At 36.6% G+C, this 19,184-nt stretch overlaps 1 protein-coding gene across 1 annotated transcript in view; it reads left to right on the top strand.

The window, feature by feature from the left end:
• Positions 1–13,899, top strand: part of LOC124969944 (phospholipid-transporting ATPase ABCA3-like) — an 87,392-nt gene extending 73,493 nt beyond the window's left edge. The window contains 7 exon segments of the mRNA XM_047532947.1: positions 2,972–3,103; positions 3,395–3,589; positions 7,174–7,361; positions 7,736–7,906; positions 8,336–8,523; positions 13,161–13,234; positions 13,795–13,899. Of these exon segments, the coding sequence (XP_047388903.1) occupies positions 2,972–3,103; positions 3,395–3,589; positions 7,174–7,361; positions 7,736–7,906; positions 8,336–8,523; positions 13,161–13,234; positions 13,795–13,899 (1,053 nt within the window).
• The last annotated feature ends 5,285 nt before the right edge of the window (positions 13,900–19,184 follow it).

Raw genomic sequence — 19,184 nt, 5'->3', positions numbered from 1 at the left:
GTTTTAAAGTAAAGATGTATTCAGTGACTCAAAATTTCCATGAGAACAGTGTGGAAAGAATACAGTTGCATAGTATAGTTTCTTTTAATGATTTTTATTTTCAATTCACAAATAAATGCAAAATGACATTTTAAAATATGTATGCATTCTAGAATGGCTAAATTGAACCAACATTACTTCACAACAGATTTTTTGGTGGTGAAAACACTTCAAATCTACTCAGCAGTTTTCAAGAAGGTTATAAATTGTTACTAACTGTAGTCAGCAAGTTATACTAATAGATCTCTTGAACTTATCCCTTCTTTTTAACTGAATTTTTTGTCACCTTTGACCAACATATCCCAAGTACCCTTCATACCCACACTAACCCCTGAATCATACAGTATTTGTCTTTCTATCCCTGCTTTATTCACTTAAGATTACGTCCTCTGGGCTAATGTCACAAATAATAGGATTTCCTTCTTTTCTGGTTGAGTAGTATTCTGTTGTGTATATACATGTATCACAGTTTCTTTATCCATTCATGATTACTTTCTTGTCTGGAATATTATAAATATTATAAATAATGCCAAAATGAACATGGGAGTGTAGATAACCAACTCTTCCACACACTGATTGCTGAGTTATATGGTCATTCTATTTTTTAGAAACCTATATACTGTTTTCCCAAATGGCTATACTGGGGTTGTGTGAGGGCTTTTGTGTGTTTTCTTGTAATTTTAATTTGCATCTTCCTGATATTGAACATCTTCTCATATTACCATTGACAACATTTAGATGGCATCTTTTAAGAAATATCCCATCAGCTCTTTAGCATTTTTTTCAAACTTTGAGCTGTTTTCCTACTTATGAGTTGCTTAGAATATATACATAAATATATATACATATGCATATGTTTTTCCATACATGTATTTTATATATATATATATATAAAATATATATATATTTATATTATAAATATATATATAAACTTTATCAGATACATGGTTTGCTAATACATTCTCTCATTTTATAGGTTGTCTCTTTACTCCACTGATTATTTTCTTTGCTGTGTAGCAGCTTTTAAGTGTGATGTGATCCCACTTGTTAGCTTTTGTTACCTGCACTTTGAGGGTCACATTCAAAAATCTGTTGCTCATGCTAATGCCCTGTGTTTTCTTCTAGGAGTTTATCAATTTGGGGTTTCACGTTTAGGTTTTTAATCTGCTTTTATTTGATTTATGTATTTGGCATGAGATAAGGGTGTGATTTCAGTCTTTTGCTTGTGGAAGCTCAGTTTTCCCTATACCATTTTATTAAAACCTCTCTTCTCCCACTGTGTATTCTTGGATGTTTCTCAAATATTAGTTGACCATGAATGCATGTTCCACTGGTCTACGTATCTGTTTTTATGTCAGCACAATACTGTTCTGATTAGCATAACTTTATAATACAGTTTGCAATCAGGTAGTGTGATGTCTCCAGTTTTGTTGTCTTACTCAGGATTCTTTTCAGAGTCTTTTATGGCTACATATGAATTTTCATATTTTTTTTTCTAACTCTGTGAAAAATTACATTGAACCTTTGGTAGGGTTTGCATGACTCTGTAGATCACTTTGGGTGGTAAAGACTTTTGACAATCCTTTCAGATTATGAACACAGATGCTTTTCCATGTATTTGTGTCTTCCTCAATTTCTTTCATGATTGTTTTGTAATTTTGGGCATAGGGAATTTTTATTCCTTGGTTAAATTTATTCCTGTGTGTTACATTTTTAATAAAATGAGATTGTCAGAATGACTATTATCAAAAACAAAAAAATAGAAAGTGCTGGTGAAAATGTAGAGAAAAAGGAACTCTTTAAATACACTCTTGGTTGAAACGTAAATTAGTGCAGCCATTTTGGAAACCACTGCAAATTCCTCAAAAATCCAAAAATAGAACCGCCATATGATCCAGTCATGTCCCTCTTCTGGTTATATATCTAAAGGAAATGAAGTCAACATAACCAAAGAGATACCTGAATACCCATGTTTATCACAACACTACTCACCATAGCCAAGATATGAAATCAAACCTAGATGTGTCAACACATGAATGGATAAAGAATATATTGCATATAAACACAATGGAGTATTATTCAACCATAAAGAAGAATCAGATCCTGTAATTTTCAGGAAAATGGATGGGACTGGAGGACATTATATTAAGTAAAATAAGCCAGATTTGGAAAAATAAGCATTGTATGTTTCCTCTGATATACAAAAAAAATTACCTGAAAGTAAAAGAATATAAAGGACTGGTAAAGGAACTATAAGGAGAGGTAGAAGGGTGGATAGACATGGTCAATGCACAATATATGCATGTTAGAAAATATCACAGTGAATTCTATTAATTTGTATAATTTGTGTTAATTATAATTTTAAAATGATAGCATCCATTTTAATTATAATAGAAAAAAATAGAAATATATTGGCTTTATTCTGTGATAATCCACAATTTTATTTGATAAACCAAAAAAAATCCCATGTATTTGTTTAATATTATTTGAAGATAGAAGTAGAACAAACTTTATGATTAAAAGCAATTTAAGGGCTGGGATTGTAGCTCAGTGGTGGAGCCCTTGCCTAGCACATGTGAGGCACTGGGTTCACTCTTCAGCATCCACATACAAATAAATAAATAAAATGTATTATGTACATCTAAAACTAAAAATATTTTTAAAGCAATTTAAAGCATTAATAAAATAATTTTTAAATTAAATGAGTTTGAGATTGTTATACCTGGGATTTTTTTCTTGATTTCTTTTTTGAATAGTTCATTGTTAGTGTATAGAATCAAAACTGATTTTGTATGTGAATTTTATATCCTGCAATTTTACTTAATTTTTGTTCTAACAGTTTTTATTATATAAGATAATGTAATCTGCAAACAGAGACAATTTAACTTTTTTCTTTCCAGTTTGGATGTATTTTATTCCTTCCTTTCTATAGATACAAGTCAGAAAAAGCACATTAGTACCTGAAGATCAAAATGTGATCAATGAGAGAAAGGAAATCCTAGAATATTCCTCAAAGAAACTATCATCCTTAGACGGACCTCTGGTCCTTAAGGAACTCTTGAAGGTACAGTTAATTGGTGACAAGCAGTCCTAGTTTCTTTCAGATACCTGTCAGAGATATTACCAATTCAGTATAATAGATCCTTGATATCTGTGTTCTTTTCCTGTTTTCTGGGTAAGAAAATGGCAGGCCCCACAAGGTGGCTGCTTCAGAAAGTAGGAGTGGAATCTGTAGCTCCCCTCTTAGACTTGAAGCTTCGGTTTGCTATAGAGTGTCTTCTCCAGAAAGTAGGAGTAGTGTCTACAACTTCCTCTTCTTAGGCTTAAACCTTCTGTTTGCTGTTTGTTTCCTTAGATATATTTTCACTGTGTGCCTGTTGTGGCAGTAGATAAACTAACATTTAAAGTTAATAAAGGGGAGTGTTTTGGACTGCTTGGTTTCAATGGAGCTGGGAAAAGCAGCACCCTCAAAATGTTGACTGGAGATGAGACCATTACCTCTGGGGAGGCCATAATTGATGGCAGAAATATCCTCACAAAGATGACAGAGGTAAGGGCTATGCATTTATGAGATCAAAATGATATTTTGCCTTTCTTTTCACCTGGGGTTTGGGAGTTGTATATGTTGTATATGACAAATTACTTTATCTCCCATGTATCTAGAATGGTACTAAATATGTACTATCCTTGAGAGAATTTACTTTAATAATCCCAGTGAAAATACTATATGGAAGACTTATGATAAAAGAAAAAACTATTCCCCAGAAGATTATAAACTTCCTAAAGAGAGGAACTGCAGTGTAGCCACAGGACCTAGGACAACATAGGGCATACAAAAGGATATTTATCAGAAAAGAGGGAAGCAGTTTCTACCAGCTGCTAAGTTGAAAAGATCAAACAGTGAGCTCCACACTTCTGCCAATAGACTTTACCAATCAAAATGCTATATGCTGATATCTATTCATAGCCTTTTATAACCTTTTACTTGGAGAAATATTGTAGCTTAAAGTTTCACACTCCCAAGATGATCTTTTCCTCATCCCTAGGCCATGCAACATTTCAGTTCCACAGTTGGACTTTTTTTTTTTTTTTTTTTGCGGTGCTGGGGATTGAACCCAGGGCCTTGTGCATCTGAGGCAAGCACTCTACCAACTGAGTTATATCCCCAGTCCTGGACATTTAATTATCTCTCATAATGAGAATTTAGAACAAACAATTCCAAGCTTAATATAGCAGCTCAGAAATATCTACGATATTCCAGTTGCTATCCAGCTTCTGCTTTATCATCCTGGCTTTTTGTTCTTCACCTCATATCCACATGCTAGAAATAGAATCACCACATCTCCATGAAAATATCCCATGTGGGAAGAAAACAGGGCATTCTCTCATTTTATCAGGAAAAGTCATCTTTTCTAGTAGACCTGTATTCCTCCCTCATAACTCATCACATATGCACCATATAGATTAATCGCACACTGAATGCCAGCATTACTAAGACATGCTTAACTCTAGAACCTTTTAAAATGTGTTATCACAAACTTCAGAAGGAAATTTACTTTCTAAACTCAAGCATTTGTGGGGGAAATGCTTTACTTTAATATTAGTGATGCATCTTATTTATTATATCCAGTTTATACTTTCAGGGATTATTTCTATAGTTCAACATATTTTGAAGTATATGTTTCTGGCATTATGGTGGTCCTTGTACTCAGTGAGCTTACAGCTTTATGAAAGAAATAGATGAAGAAGCTATTTTAAAAGTAGGTAGGCTGTGCTGCAGAGCAGAGAGAGAACACAGATGCCTCATCTGTTATGAATAGGAATTAGGGAAATCCCTTTGGTGAAAGCTTGGACTAGGGTTTTAGGAATTAAGCATTAGTCATTAAGAAAAAGGGGTTGACTTAGAGGAGCCAGGCATTATTGGCAAAAATGAAAACATATGCAAAGGGCAAAAGGTAAGCAAATTTGGCATATTCAAATAAATGTAGGTAATTGGTTGTAACAGAGCCCAAGGTTATATTCAGAGCTTCAGTGGTTCCGAATAATGAGAGAGGGATCTGAAGGGAGCTGAAGTAGAGATGATATAAAGATTGTTGGAGTTGAAATCAACAAATTTTGGGGGCTAGGGTAAGGAAGGGTGCATTGTATAGACTCTACCAACTCATTTAGTCCACTAAGCTTAAAAATAGACCAAGATGAAAGCTTCGGGAAGCAGGGAGACTGAGGTATTTTGTCAAATGTGAAGTTAATAGGATATTAACTTCAAAAAGGATGCTTTTTTCTGTAGTTTTATTTTAGCCTTACAATAAGTTAGAAAAGCAATAATGGGAATCCTGAAGAATAAAGATTTCTAATGTGGTATAGTCCCTCCTCTACTCCTACTGTCTCCATCCATGCAGACCATTGTAACAAAATACTATAAATTGAATAGCTTATAAAGAACAAAATTTTATTTCTCACAATTCTGGAGGTTAGGGAGGCCATAATTAAGGCACCTCAAGCCTGGTGTTTGTTAAAGGCCCACTTTCTGGTTCACAAGTGGCACCACTCACTTGGTGGAAGAAGCAAACAAGCTCCCTTTCACCTCTCTTATAAAGGCATTAATCCCATTCATAAGGGCTTTTCATAATCACAATCACCTCCCAAAAGGCTCTACCTTTGCCTTGCAGGGGTTAGTGTTCAACATATAATTTGGTGGGGCACAAACATTTAGCAGTTCATAATACATATAGCTCCTGACTTACAGTGGTGTGAAAGCAATAGGCATTCAGAAGAAACCATAGTTTGAATTTTGGTCTTTTTCCCTGGACTAGGAATGAACAATATAATCCTCTCTAGTTAGCCACAAGATCACAAAGGTAAACAGCAATACTCTACAGTTTTGCTATCTCATGATGTTCGTAAGTTATGTATATTACATGCATTTTTTACTTAGATATTTTCAACTTGTGATAGGTTTATCAGGATATAACCTCATCATTAATCAAGGATTATGCACATAAAAAGATTTTTGGCTTTTCTTAAAAAATAAGATCCGATAATAATACTGGATCTGACTTTCTGAATGAAACAATTGGCTAGCACTAAGATCTGACTTCCTGAATGAAACAATTGGCTAGCACTAAGTAGTAGCTCCCTCCCTTAAATAGGTCATAATTGTCATTGTAGCAGACTCTGCCACTCGTTTAGTTCCTGGTCACTGCTTACCTGCACGGGTTATGCAGGCTGTTTAGGTTTTTGAGTTTTGCTGCCTGGCCTAAGCTCCATGAGAAAATTGGACACTTTCAGAAATCAGGACACTTCAGTTTTGTTTTGTTTTTTGCAGTACTGGGGATTGAACCCAGGGCTTCAGAGGCAAGCACTCTAACAGCTATATCCCCATCCTTGGTAGAACAGTTCAATTTTTTAAATATTTTTTTAGTTGTAGGTGGACACAATAGTTTTATTTTATTTATTTTTATGTGGTGCTGAGGATCGAACCCAGGGCTTTTTTTTTTTTTTCCCAGTACTAGGGATCAAGTCCCAGCATGCTAGGCAAGCACTTGACCAATGAACTACATCCTCAGCCCTACAAAGGTTTTTTCTTGTTTGTTTTAATGTTCATCTCAAATATGTCTCCCCTGACTTGAAGCCATAAACAGCCCATCATAGTAATTCTTCCTTGGCGTGACAGCCCTTCAGATATCTAAAGGTGTCTCTCAATGTCTCCCAAATTTTCTGTTCCATCAGACTTACTGTTTATACCAGTCTTTGACATAACTACTTCAATTTATTATCTTACTACTTTCTGATGTGTGTATATGAGAGAGACACATGCTCTTCCAAGTAAGATTATAAAGTACTTCACATAGCATTTTGTCCATGGTGTGTGTTCAGTGAATACTTTTATCTGAAAGTTGAACTGAACTTCAATTGGAGATTGGTGATTTACCATAGAATCCTCACTGATAGGCAGTAGCCATACATGATCCACAGTGGGGAGTGGGGGGAAGAAGTTGGGAGAAAATCTTTCTAAAAATGAGAAGGGACTCATTCTTAGTCCTTTGTATTACCAATGTCCCTCATATAAACAATGGATGGAATTTTCTCTTACAATGTTAACCTCCATTACATCCAAATGTTCTCCAATTTCAGATTCGCCAACGAATCAGCTACTGCCCCGCACATAACCCGTTGCTAGAACACTTAACGGGGTATGAGATGCTAACCTTGCATGCCCATCTGAGGGGAGTCCCCAAGCAATATATTCCTGCTTATGTTAAAAACATAATAAGAGCACTTCTCCTGGATGCCTTTGCAGATGAACTCATCAAAAACTACAGGTAAGAGTATGCCTTACCTGCCTGACTTTTCCTTTACCCATTCAAATTGGAAGAGCTTACTTTAGACCAGGAGAGTTTCCTTAGCCAACGAGGCTTTTGTTATTCATTCAAACATCATTTAGTCATTTGCCAAAAATAGAGATATATGAGTTTGTTTCTGTATGTGTTAAGTGTGTGTGTATGCATACACATTATAACTAATTAATTTTAAATGTGTGTGTACATTTGAGCATGTATGCATGTGCCCACTAGGGATAAGCATAGGACACATTTCATGATTTCTGTTATATGTTTCTCAACAATTTGAATATGTAGAAATTTTTTCAACTTACAACCTCTTTCCTCTTTGCTTCCTTTGCTCCTTCCTGATGGAGTGGTGGTACCAAGCGTAAGCTAAGTACAGGTATTGCCCTGCTGGGAAGGCCTGATATCATCTTCCTGGATAAGCCATCTTCTGGGATGGATCCTGTGGCCCGACGCTTCCTCTGGGACATAGTCTTACGGACCCGTGAGTCCGGCAAGGCCATTGTTCTAACCTCCCATAGGTGTGGCTCATATCTTGATTGAGGGATGGGAAGGAGGGGCATTACACAGTACCATGGAGACTTGGTTGATTCTAAGAGCATAGGTCAGTAATGACCTTGCCAGGGTCTGTTGATACCCTGGAGAAATTATAGTAAATGACTCTTGCCAGAGGAAACATTTTAGGATCCTTAGATTAGATCTCTGCAATAGTCTGTCCAAAAGTAGGAAAGTAGAAATAGGTTGGGACTCATTGTATTAGATTTAAACTTCTGCCACTTAGTTCTTGTTTTTATTTTATCTACACAGAATATCTCTGTTCCCATAAACCTTATTTATTTGGGTTCTGAATATCAGTGAAAAGCAGAACTTGGTCCTTGGTAATTCTAGTCTTTACCCTGCCATAGTGAGCCTCTCCAACCCTACCTCCTTCTGGCTCCTTTTTTTCCCAGTATGGAAGAATGTGAGGCTCTGTGTTCAAGACTGGCCATTATGGTAAATGGGAAGTTCAAGTGCCTAGGCAGTCCACGGTATCTCAAGAACAAGTGTGGAAGTGGATACACTTTACTGGCCAAAACCAAGAGGCATAAGCAGGCAGAAATGCAGGAGCTCAAGACATTCATCAAAACCATCTTTCCAGGTACTGGAGCTCAGGCACAACCTTCCCAATCAAGTTTCTGTTGAGACACAGAGTTCCCAAGCTTTCCACCCCAATGATGTAGAAATAAGACCCTCAGCAGCCCTTGTCATTAAGCAATTACAGTGCTTTCTTTTCTTTGTGACTCTTAACAGAACTGAATTTTACAGGATAATTCTTCATAACCACAAAATAATTATGTGTTAACTGTTGAATTCAGTTTTTAAGATTTCTCCCTGTACTAGTTGCAGTGGAGCACACCTGTAATCCCAGCAACTCAGGAGGCTGAGGCAGGAGAATCTCAAGTTCAAAGCCAGCCTGGGCAATTTAACAAGATCCTGTCTCAACATAAAAAGGCTGAGGATGTAGCTCAGTGGTAAAGCACCCAGTACCCCCCTGCCAAAAAAAATATTTCTCCCTGCTACCTTAACCAAGGTGTATTCAAGGAATGCTAACTAGAACAACAGACTTCTTTTCATTTTTCCATTAAAATTTGGCACAGAACCACACATAAAACTAACAATGACTGTAGACTTTAAATGTCTTGCCTACATAAGTGATAGACCATGCTTAGTCATAATCAACCAACATCTCCCCATGTATGTATCCTCTGTCTCAGGGGTTAGGCCAGAGTGATTTGCTCTGGACCTTCCCTGTCACCTTTCGTTGCTAAAGTATTTTCCATATCAAATAGTGGAAGACATCTGAGAGCCCCTGTGGAAAGGGAAGGGACTCTGACCTAACTCTGGCACTTAAGCACTGTTGGCCTTTTAGCCAAAAAATTATGCTAGCCTTTATAAATGGGAACAAAGTAAAACAACTCCATCTAGTTTCTGATGAACTTCCAGAAAATATGCATCCATATGTTGTGAATGTCACCTGAGTTTAAGAAAAGTATTACCTCTCTTTGATTACTGAAACTGTCTCCAAGGTGTCTCCCTGGATTTAATCTTGCCCCATCCTCAGTCTATTCTATATGCTCAAATCATAGTGGAGAGGCAGAAAAGGGTCATTTCATAAAGAGCCTTTATAAAGATGTTAAGGAGTTGAGGCTTTATCCTAAGGGCAATGGGAAGCTCTTCCTCTCTTCCCTGCCCCCTCCTCCTCACCCCCACACACAACCAACTCCTACCTAATCATTCTAAGGTCTCAGCTTGAATGTTGTTACTTTCCTACAAAAGCTTTCCTTCTCTTACCAGTTCTGCTCCCCTACTTCATCTGTGTACATACTTTCATAGCATTTTTTTCCTAATATTCATTGAACTTGCAATTGCATGTTTTATTTCTGTCTCCTATGGTTCATATCACTGTACCTAGCACAGGCCCTGACACATAGTAGGTATTCAATAAATTTTTGCTGAAAGCAAGAATGTGACATGATCAGATTGCATTCAGAAAGATCAGTTTGACTTCAGAGTTCAGACTAGTGATATGCTTTTCCCATACTTGCCGTAGAACTTTTCATACTTAATGTAATTTCTAGTCTAATTGGCCATCCTTCTCACATATAAACTCCATTAAGGCAGGAACCATCTCCTTGCCTACTTTTGTAGAAATAAATTTGGATCCTGGCCTAGTATAAAAATTCCTATGTATTTATATCCTTATTCTTTGGATCTTGGTCAATCAAATTAGATCACAAAGAAGATAAGGAAAAGAGTTCAGATGTCTGGCTCATGTTTGGCTTCCCCATGATGAAGTTCAGATGTTTCAAAACTATCAAAAAATCATGCCTCTCTAAAAATTTTTTTTATTGATGTAATTGTCAATATCTTAGTGCCTCAGCTCCCTCCTTATTGAGAGTATTATTTTTCCCCACCAATAAACTAAAAGGCTGATGTTCAGCCTAGCCTAGGTTGTTGTATGAAAGGACAGACCAACTGGACTGTTCTGAGTTGGCCAAGTTGAAAAACTTTAGTCTGTAGCTTTCCCATTGTTTACAGATTTTTCTTACTTAAGCTTCTTCCATCTGTCTGTCATGCTTCCTCCTTCCAATCCTAGGCTCAGTCTTTGTTTCCCTCTTCTATCTACAGTATCCAACTGAAACCAGTTTGTCCCATGAGGACTCTTTCTAGTTCAGTTCTGCTATAAGCATAGTTTTGCCAAGCTAGATGGCCATGCACTTCACTGTCATACCTATCTAAGACATAATAAGTATGGAGTATACTATTTATTCCCAGTTATTTTTCCCACAAAAATAACATGGGTTACAATTGCAGTATTTACTATTTTAAAGTTGTCTTTATCCTTAAGCTACTTGGATATAGGACAGGGTAGACAGGGTTTATGTACAGGACCATATGACATAGATAAAAGTGGTATAGAAATGTGGAAGAGAAATGGGGGCTAATGCATCATAGAGGGCTTCACTGAGGTAGTGGGACTTTACTTGGGCATTTAGAATGGGACCATTCTAGGTGACCAGTTTAATTTTCATTAACAAACATTATCTTGAGAGGCTACTATTTGCCAGACACTGCTAGGTTCTAAGGCTATAAAGATAAATAAGACAGGACCCCTGACTTCATGATGTTTGCAGCCAAATGATTAAGGCATATCCATGAACAGAAAAATTACAATATTAATTCATAATAGTTAATATTTTCTTAATAATCTCAATAGCACAATTATATTTCATTCTCTGAATTCTAAATTCTAATAACATTTTGAAATGGTTCTAAACAATCTTTCATTGTTCTCTTTCACAGTGAAACCATTTCTCTTTGACTCTAAAATCTTCCGGTGGATAAGAATTCCTCTATGCCTCCCCACTTTACAATTGGTCAGAAATCTTTGTAGAATGACTTTCTCCTGCCTTCAGTAATTTTAGTCTCCATCCTTATCCTCTGTCTTCCCAAAAAAAAGTCCCTTTTGCCATTACATGGCCTTATTTTGTTCTGCTCTTCACACACACAACCACCACCGCTACCACCACGCCACACAGAAAAAAAAGAATCCTCTGCATGTTGTTCTAGTTTTTCATTCTTTGAGGATACCATAAGATAAAATCCAAATTTGAAGCAAATGGTAAAGATTGGGTACTCCCTCAAGTGGCTGCTCTGAAAAGGATCAAAAGTGTCTTTGCTTTAGTATTTTAAAAATACAATCTCAGCATACAATTGTTACCTTTGAAAACACTGAAATTATCACCCCCTTTGAGTCAAAACTATGAGCTGTGTGCATGTTTTCAATGAGGAATGAATTCCTGATATTTTTTTCTTCTAAAATGCAAGGAACCCAGTTTTGACATGTAATGTGTATGATATAAAAATTGTATTAGAAATGGAATTATGCTATTTTCATTGTGGTAAAAAAATACATGACATAAAATTTACTATCTTAACCATTTCTAAGTGTACAGTTCTGTAGTATTAAGTATATTCATATTGTATGACTAATCTCCAAAACTTCTGAAACCCTACACCCCTCAAACAACTTCCGAGCACCTGCAACCACTGTTCTACTGTTTCTGTGATTTTGAATGCTCCAGATATCTCATGTGGAATCATATAGTATTTGTCTTTTTGCAGCTGGCTTATTTCACTTAGCATGATTTTCCTCGGGGTTCATCCATACTGTAGTATGTGTCAGAATTTCCTTCATTTAGAAGTTGAATTATATTTCATCATTTGTATATACATTTTTGTTTATCCATTCTTTTGTCTATTGTGTGTCTATAACATTGCTGTGAACACAGGTATGCAAATATTTCTTCAAGATTCTACTTTCAGTTCTTTTGGCTACACACCCAGAATTGGAATTGCTGAAATACAGTAATACTGATTTTAATTTTTTGAGAAGCCTTCATACCATTTTCCATAATTGGCTACACCATTTTTCATTCTCACCAAGAGTGTCCACAAGGGTAGAACCCAGGGGTTCTTATTAGAGTGTTACCTATTTTTCATGTAAACAGAGAAAGGTTTCTCCTTCTAAGCGAAGACCAAACAATTAATTTTAGGGAAAAAGAGTCAAGAACATAGTGACAGAGGCACCTTTTACCTTCATACAAATATATATAAAGTTTTTCTCTTGCCATCCCTATGCATTTTTTTCTTCCACTCATTTATTTATTTTAATTGCTTCTGTATAAAGGTGGAATTCACTGTGGTGTATTTATACATGCACATAGTGTAATTTTATTAAATTCATTTTGCATTTCCTCCCCTTTCCCATCCCTCCTCTCTCCCCCTGATTCTCCTCCACTGATTTTCCCTCTTATTCTTATGATATCTGATCCCCTGTTTTTTTCCCCTTACTTTGCTCTAGCTTCCACACATGAAAGTAAATTTTCAACCCTTGATTTTCTGAGTCTGGCTTATTTCACTTAGCATGATATTTTCCAGTTCTATCCATTTACTGACAAATGCCATAATTTAATTCTTTATGGCTGAGTAAAATCTCCTATGCATGTTTATGAATCACAGAAAATAGGGATGTATTTAGCGAAGTCAAATGTAATTAAAAGGATAAATCTACAAACAACATTAATATGTTGTTGATTTTTTTAAAATTAAGAGCTTCCAACCTATTCCTTCTTTTGATTAGAACTTTGCTTTGGTTTCAAAAATACACACGCCAGGAAATGGCCTTCATTCTAACCCTATTCCTCTCAAAAACTGTCTCTTTCCCTTTCTCAGACAGCTCCCTAACACATGAGCACGAAGGGATGGTCCATTACCACATACCCAGCAAGACCTTTACCTGGGGAAAGGTGAGTGTGGTGCCAGGCCTTCCTAAAGCTGTAGGAGGTATTTGACTTTAAATTTGGTGGAAAACATGGAGCATTCAAATTCAGGCACCTGAGAGATTTCAGTCAACCCTAATTCCATTCGGAATGCCTCTAGGCCTGGAATCAATTCTTCCCTTCTATAGATACTTTGTAAAGTCAGTATAGTTTTTCACCAGCATTCACCACAGCTACTTTGTAAAGTCAGTATAGTTTTTCACCAGCATTCACCACAGCAATTTTATAATATATATCTTAGCCTTAAATTATTTCAGCCTATTAGGAGTTATTTGTAATTCAGGGACATAAATAGAGGAGTTCTGTGTCAGTAGGTGTGAGGTTTATAAAATCACACTATCCTGGGAAACTACCATCAACAGAAGGGTAGATGGGCAGGACTCTTCTTCTCTAAGTGGGATGAATTGGCTTCATAGTCCATGCCAGAAGAGGGGAGACAGAATTGCCTTCTCCTCACTAACAGTCTTTTTCCCCATTCATCCTTGTGAGGGGCTTTGGTAACAGTGATTTCTTCTGCTGCCCCGAAGGTATTTGGTATCTTGGAGTCAATCAAAGATGAATATGGATTAGAAGATTATTCCATTAGTCAGATCACACTGGAGCAAGTATTCCTGAGGTTTGCCCAGACATGAAAAAATAAAAACAAAATTATAGAAATAATTGAAGAGTGGTTCCAACTTACCATCTCATACCTCCTCACCAGTCTTCAGCCTATAACTGATACATAGTGAAAATATTTTGAGAGATAAGTGTGTGCGTGTGTGTGTGTGTGTGTACGTGTACGTGTGTACATATATACACACCTTTAATATTCCCTTGGGAATAAAATAAATACTTTTAAAGAAATTTCCTAACGAGTTTATCTTCTACTTTGAGGACTAAAACAAGGACCACTGTGTGCAAAATGCCCTTCAAATGTGTGGGAGACAGAAAAGGAGAAAAAAGTGTTCCAAACAGAGATCTTTCTGCAACATCTCTGTAATTTTTATCACAGATCCAGATCAGATGATGACAGGAAGATTAAAAAAACAACAACACTGAGTTCTGAGAGACAAATGCACCCAACCATCAAAGTCCATCATGTGGGACAGCAATTATGAGTTCCAGATAAGGGCAAAAATGGGACATCAGTGGCTATATAGAGCAAGGTTTTTCTCCCAGAGATTCTGATATAATAGAACTTCACGGGGGCCCAACATCTGCATTTTTATAAGTACCCAGGGTCACTAAGGTACGGATGATAAATAGAGACCATATGTTGAGAAGCATTACAGTGGCGTCTGTTCAGATGTACCTAGGGAACTTGGTGACATGCAGATGCCCTGGCTTTACTTCAAACCCAATGAACAAGAATCCAGAGAATGGCCAGGCATGGTAGCACACATGTGTGATCCCAGGTACTCAGAGGCTGAGGCAGGGAGTCTCAAATTTGAGGCTGGCTGGGCAACAGAAATGTTAATCTAGAGAAGGAAGACCAAGGCATCGTTGAATTTTATAATTAGGATGACTATCTGCCCCAATGTACAATGACTTTATTGAGGTGTATTTGCCAAATTGTACTTACGTCACCACAGCCCAGTTTTAGAACACTTCCATTCTTATAGATGTGCCTTTTCTAGACATTTTCTATGAGTGGAATTATGTGTGTGTTTTTGTATCAGGATTATTCACTCAGCATAATGTTAATGAGGTTTATTCTTATTCTCTATCACTGCTGTAACAAATTACCACAAACATAATACTGTCATCTTACAGTACTAAAAGTGTAAAATGGACTTTGAGGGCTAAAACTCAAGGTGTCATCGGAGCTAAGCCCCCTCCTCTACCCTATTGGTCTCCCTTCTATTTCTGTGATGTCCTTTTTCTTTTATTCTTTTTTTTTTTTTCCAGCTAGCTTTCACACATGAGAGAACACATGCAATATTTGTCTTTCTGAGTTTGGCTTACATTGCTTCAGTTCCATCCATTTTCCTGCAAATGACTTAATTTCATTCTTGTGTATATATACCACATTTTCTTTATTCATTCATCCATTGGTGGGCACCTAAGCTGATTCTATAACTTGGCTATTGTGAATTGTGCTGGTATAAACATGGGTATGCATGTATCTAAAATATGCTGACTTTAATTCTTTTGGATACTAAATAATAGTATAAGTAGATTCGTATGGTAGTTCTACTCAGCTTTTTAAGGAAACTCCATGCTTATTTCCAAGAGTGTGTAAGAGTTCCTTTGTCTCCACTCCCACCCTACATCCTTGTCAGCATTGTTATTCTTAACACATTTGGGGGGAGGGGTTACTGCTGGTAATTTAACCCAGGACACTTTGCCACTCAACTACATCTCCAGCCCTTTTTTCTTTTTAAACTTGGCTCACTAAATGCCTGAGGCTGACCTCAAACTTGAGGTCCTAAATTACTGGAATTACAGTTGTATGTCATTGTGCCCAGCTTTTGTTGTTTGTATTCTTGATGATTGCCATTCTGACTGGAGTGAGATGGACTCTCAGTGTAGTTTTTATTTGCATTTCCTTGTTGGCTAACGATGAATATTTTTGATCACCTGTACTCCTCTTTTTTACTCATCTTTTGAGAAGTATCTGTTTAGTTTCTTTGCCCATTTATTGATTGGGTTTCTGGGGGGTTTCCGTGGGGGTTTTTTGTTTGTTTGTTTGTTTGTTTGCTTGCTTGTTTAGTTCTTTACAATTTCCAGATATTAATCCTTGGAAGAATAGCTGGCAAAGATTTCTCCATTCTGTAGGTTCTTACTTCACTCTTTTGTTGGCTGTGGAGAAGCTTTTTAATTTGATGCCTTACCATTTATTGATTCATGTTATTTTTTCCTGAGCTATAGGATTCTGTTCAGGAAGTCATTGCCTGTGCCTATATGTGTGTTTCCTTATTTTTTCTTCTTTTGTTTGCAGTTTCTAGTCTTACACTTAGGTCTTTGATCATTTTGAGTTGTCTTTTGTAAAGGGTAAGAGATAGGAATCTAGTTTCATTCTTCTATCTGTGGATATCCAGTTTTCCCAGCACATTTGTTAAAGATGTGTCTTAATTGATTGTCAAATGACTGTAGCCATAAGGGTTTTTTGTCTCTCCTATTCCATTGTTCTGTGTGTCTGTTTTTATGCCAGCACCATGCTGGTTTTTTTTACTATGGCTCCATGAGTGTCCCTTGAAGTTGGATGATATGATAATTCCAGCACTGCTCTTTATGGTTTGGCTATTCTGGATCTTTTGTTGTTCTATATGAGTTTTAGGATTGTTTTTTCTAATTCTGTCAGTGGTATTTCAATGGGAATTGTATTGAAACTGTAGATATTGATTCATGTTATTTCATATTACCAAAAATGTTTGGTAATATGGCCATTTAGCAATATTAATTCTGTGTATCCAGTATTTTAATTTCCAATTGTTTGTTGCTAATGTGTAGAAGGACAACTTTTGCATATTGATCTTATATCTCACATATATCTTAACTTGCTAAACTCCATTATTACTTCTAGTAGCTTTTTTGTAGATGGACAAATCATGCTGTCTGGGAATACAGTTTGACTTTCTCCTTTCCAAAAAATAATAAGAATAAAATGCAGATTCCTGGATTTCAAGTTCTAGAGTTTAGTGTGGTGTAGAACCTAGTAATCTGTATTTTAACATAACCCCACATAATTCTGATGCAAGTAAATTACAGGTACCTTTGGGAGGGAAAAAAATAGAGTAGGCCTTCCAGAAAAGTCTCATAAATTAGGATTTGCAATTTTAACACTTAAGGATGATATTAAGGAATTTTTCCTGGCCGTACAAAATACTCCCAAGTAGCAATCTTGATCTTCAATCAGATCACCATTTGATCAAGATTTATGCTAAAGCCATAGTGAACAATATTGATAAATATATTTTTCTTTGTGTTTCCTAAACTTCCAGGGTCAAGACCTTATCAAAATAGCTTTTGCTACTTGAGCCTTAAATAATTTCTAAGAAGACAGACCAGCCTAATTTGCTTGCAGAGTTTTAAATTTTATTGATATCATGAGGTTTAATTGGACATTGTAAGAACTAGAACATGGACATCTCCTAGACTAGCTCCAAAAGCTCATTCTCAATAAGGTGTCAATCCTGAGTCCCTTCTTTCATATGTGCAGTTTTATGACACATGTGATCTCAATTATATTCTCCCCTTCATATCTGACATCAAGCAATCATGTGCTTATCAAACTCACTTAGAATCTACATAGAACCAAGAGAAATGTGAAAACAGTTTTTAAGACAAGAGATGTGTTTTTCAGCTAGGAAATATACAGATCCAAGAGAAAATGGGGAAATAAACATTTACAGCAGCTTTGACTTCAGACTTTGACCACTTAAAAGAGGTGTCAAAAATATGGTTTAAGCCATGTTAAACATTTGAGTCTAGGCAGAGTCATGATTAATGCCTTTGATTGTAAACCAGCGAAGCAATGTTGTTCCCAAATATAAATTCAAACCACTTTCCTATGGTTTATTTTGCCTCCACTCTCACCTCATTTCTTTTTACATTCTCCCACCCACCAACATGCATGCATGAGGACACATACACACACACAGGAAGGTGTTGGGCTCCCTGGGGTCATAATGGACTCCACAGTAATAAAACTAACAGAACTTTCCAGTAATGCACTGATCTGGTCTTCCACATATGTATGGTTTCTTCCTGACTGCCCATTTCCTCTTGGGACTTTCAGTATCTCCTATGCAGAAACAATTTCAAGAACTCTTATTTTCTTCTGCAGTAAAATGCAGAGACCTCCATATGAGGAGCGGTCATGAAATTGAGTAGAGCATAACATGATGTCCATAAGATGGCACTCTACTTGTTGAAAGTTTAATAGGAAATTCAGAACTGTTCCAAAACACTGGATAGACAGGATTTTGATTTATGTAGCTGATGTCATGAATTATTGACTCAAATAATAAATTTTGAGCAGAACTCCCTCTTTTGGATATTTGACTCACTGTTGCATTCTGATATGTGGATGGTGTTGTGATCCAAGAATGAGACACATTCTAAACAGGTGAATGTGAATACACACACACATGTACACGAACACATAGGAATTTGTGTGTCACTCCCTTCAGACCTGAACTGTTGGATGATGAAATTCCAGTGGATTGGACTCGCAGGGGTGCAGCTAATTTGGGGGCAGTAATTAAAAAGTGCCGGTAACAGAACTTTGCATGCTATTAATGAATTTGAACTTTTTTCTGAAAAAACATGGGTAAGTCATTTAAAGAATCTTAAGTAGGTGACTTGATCAGTGTTTGCCAAATTTCACTCACTGGTATAATATGTGATTTATGCTATATACCTCCATATCTTACACTAAAAGTTAAACTTTTTTTAAACCAACTTTTATTTTTACAAATGCATTTGAAGAGGAAATTCATTACTAGGATTGCTTGCCATAATCAAACATGTAACCATTTGGGCTGGGGTTGTAGCTCAGTGGTAAAGCGCTTGCCTAGCACATGCGAGGCACTGGGTTCGATCCTCAGGACCACATAAAAATGAGAAAATGTATCAAGAGCCCCTGTAACCATTAAAACGGAACAATATTCACTCGTGTACCAGTGTAAAATCTCCTGCACCACACCTGGGGACTCTCTATGGTACGGACTCAGTGTCCCCTGAAGGCGCAAAAATTGGTTTGGCTGCAGGTTCTATGACTGTTTAATTCTAACAATTCACGCACAAGCCAAAGATGACACGTTTGCCTATGCCTTGTAATATTTCCACCAGACCTTCTGAAACTAATGTGCATACACTAAAGGTAAAAACACAGGAATCCAATCTGAGAAACTGAAGACTCTGCACTTCCAACAAACTCCCAAAGAAAGATATTGATGCCGAGAGTTCGTTTCCCAACCACGCAACGTAG

This window comes from Sciurus carolinensis, chromosome 18 (genome assembly GCF_902686445.1).
Source record: "Sciurus carolinensis chromosome 18, mSciCar1.2, whole genome shotgun sequence".
NCBI lineage: Eukaryota > Metazoa > Chordata > Mammalia > Rodentia > Sciuridae > Sciurus > Sciurus carolinensis.
The sequence above is the reverse complement of the archived record's forward strand: the minus strand, read 5'-3'. Positions and strand labels throughout refer to the sequence as shown.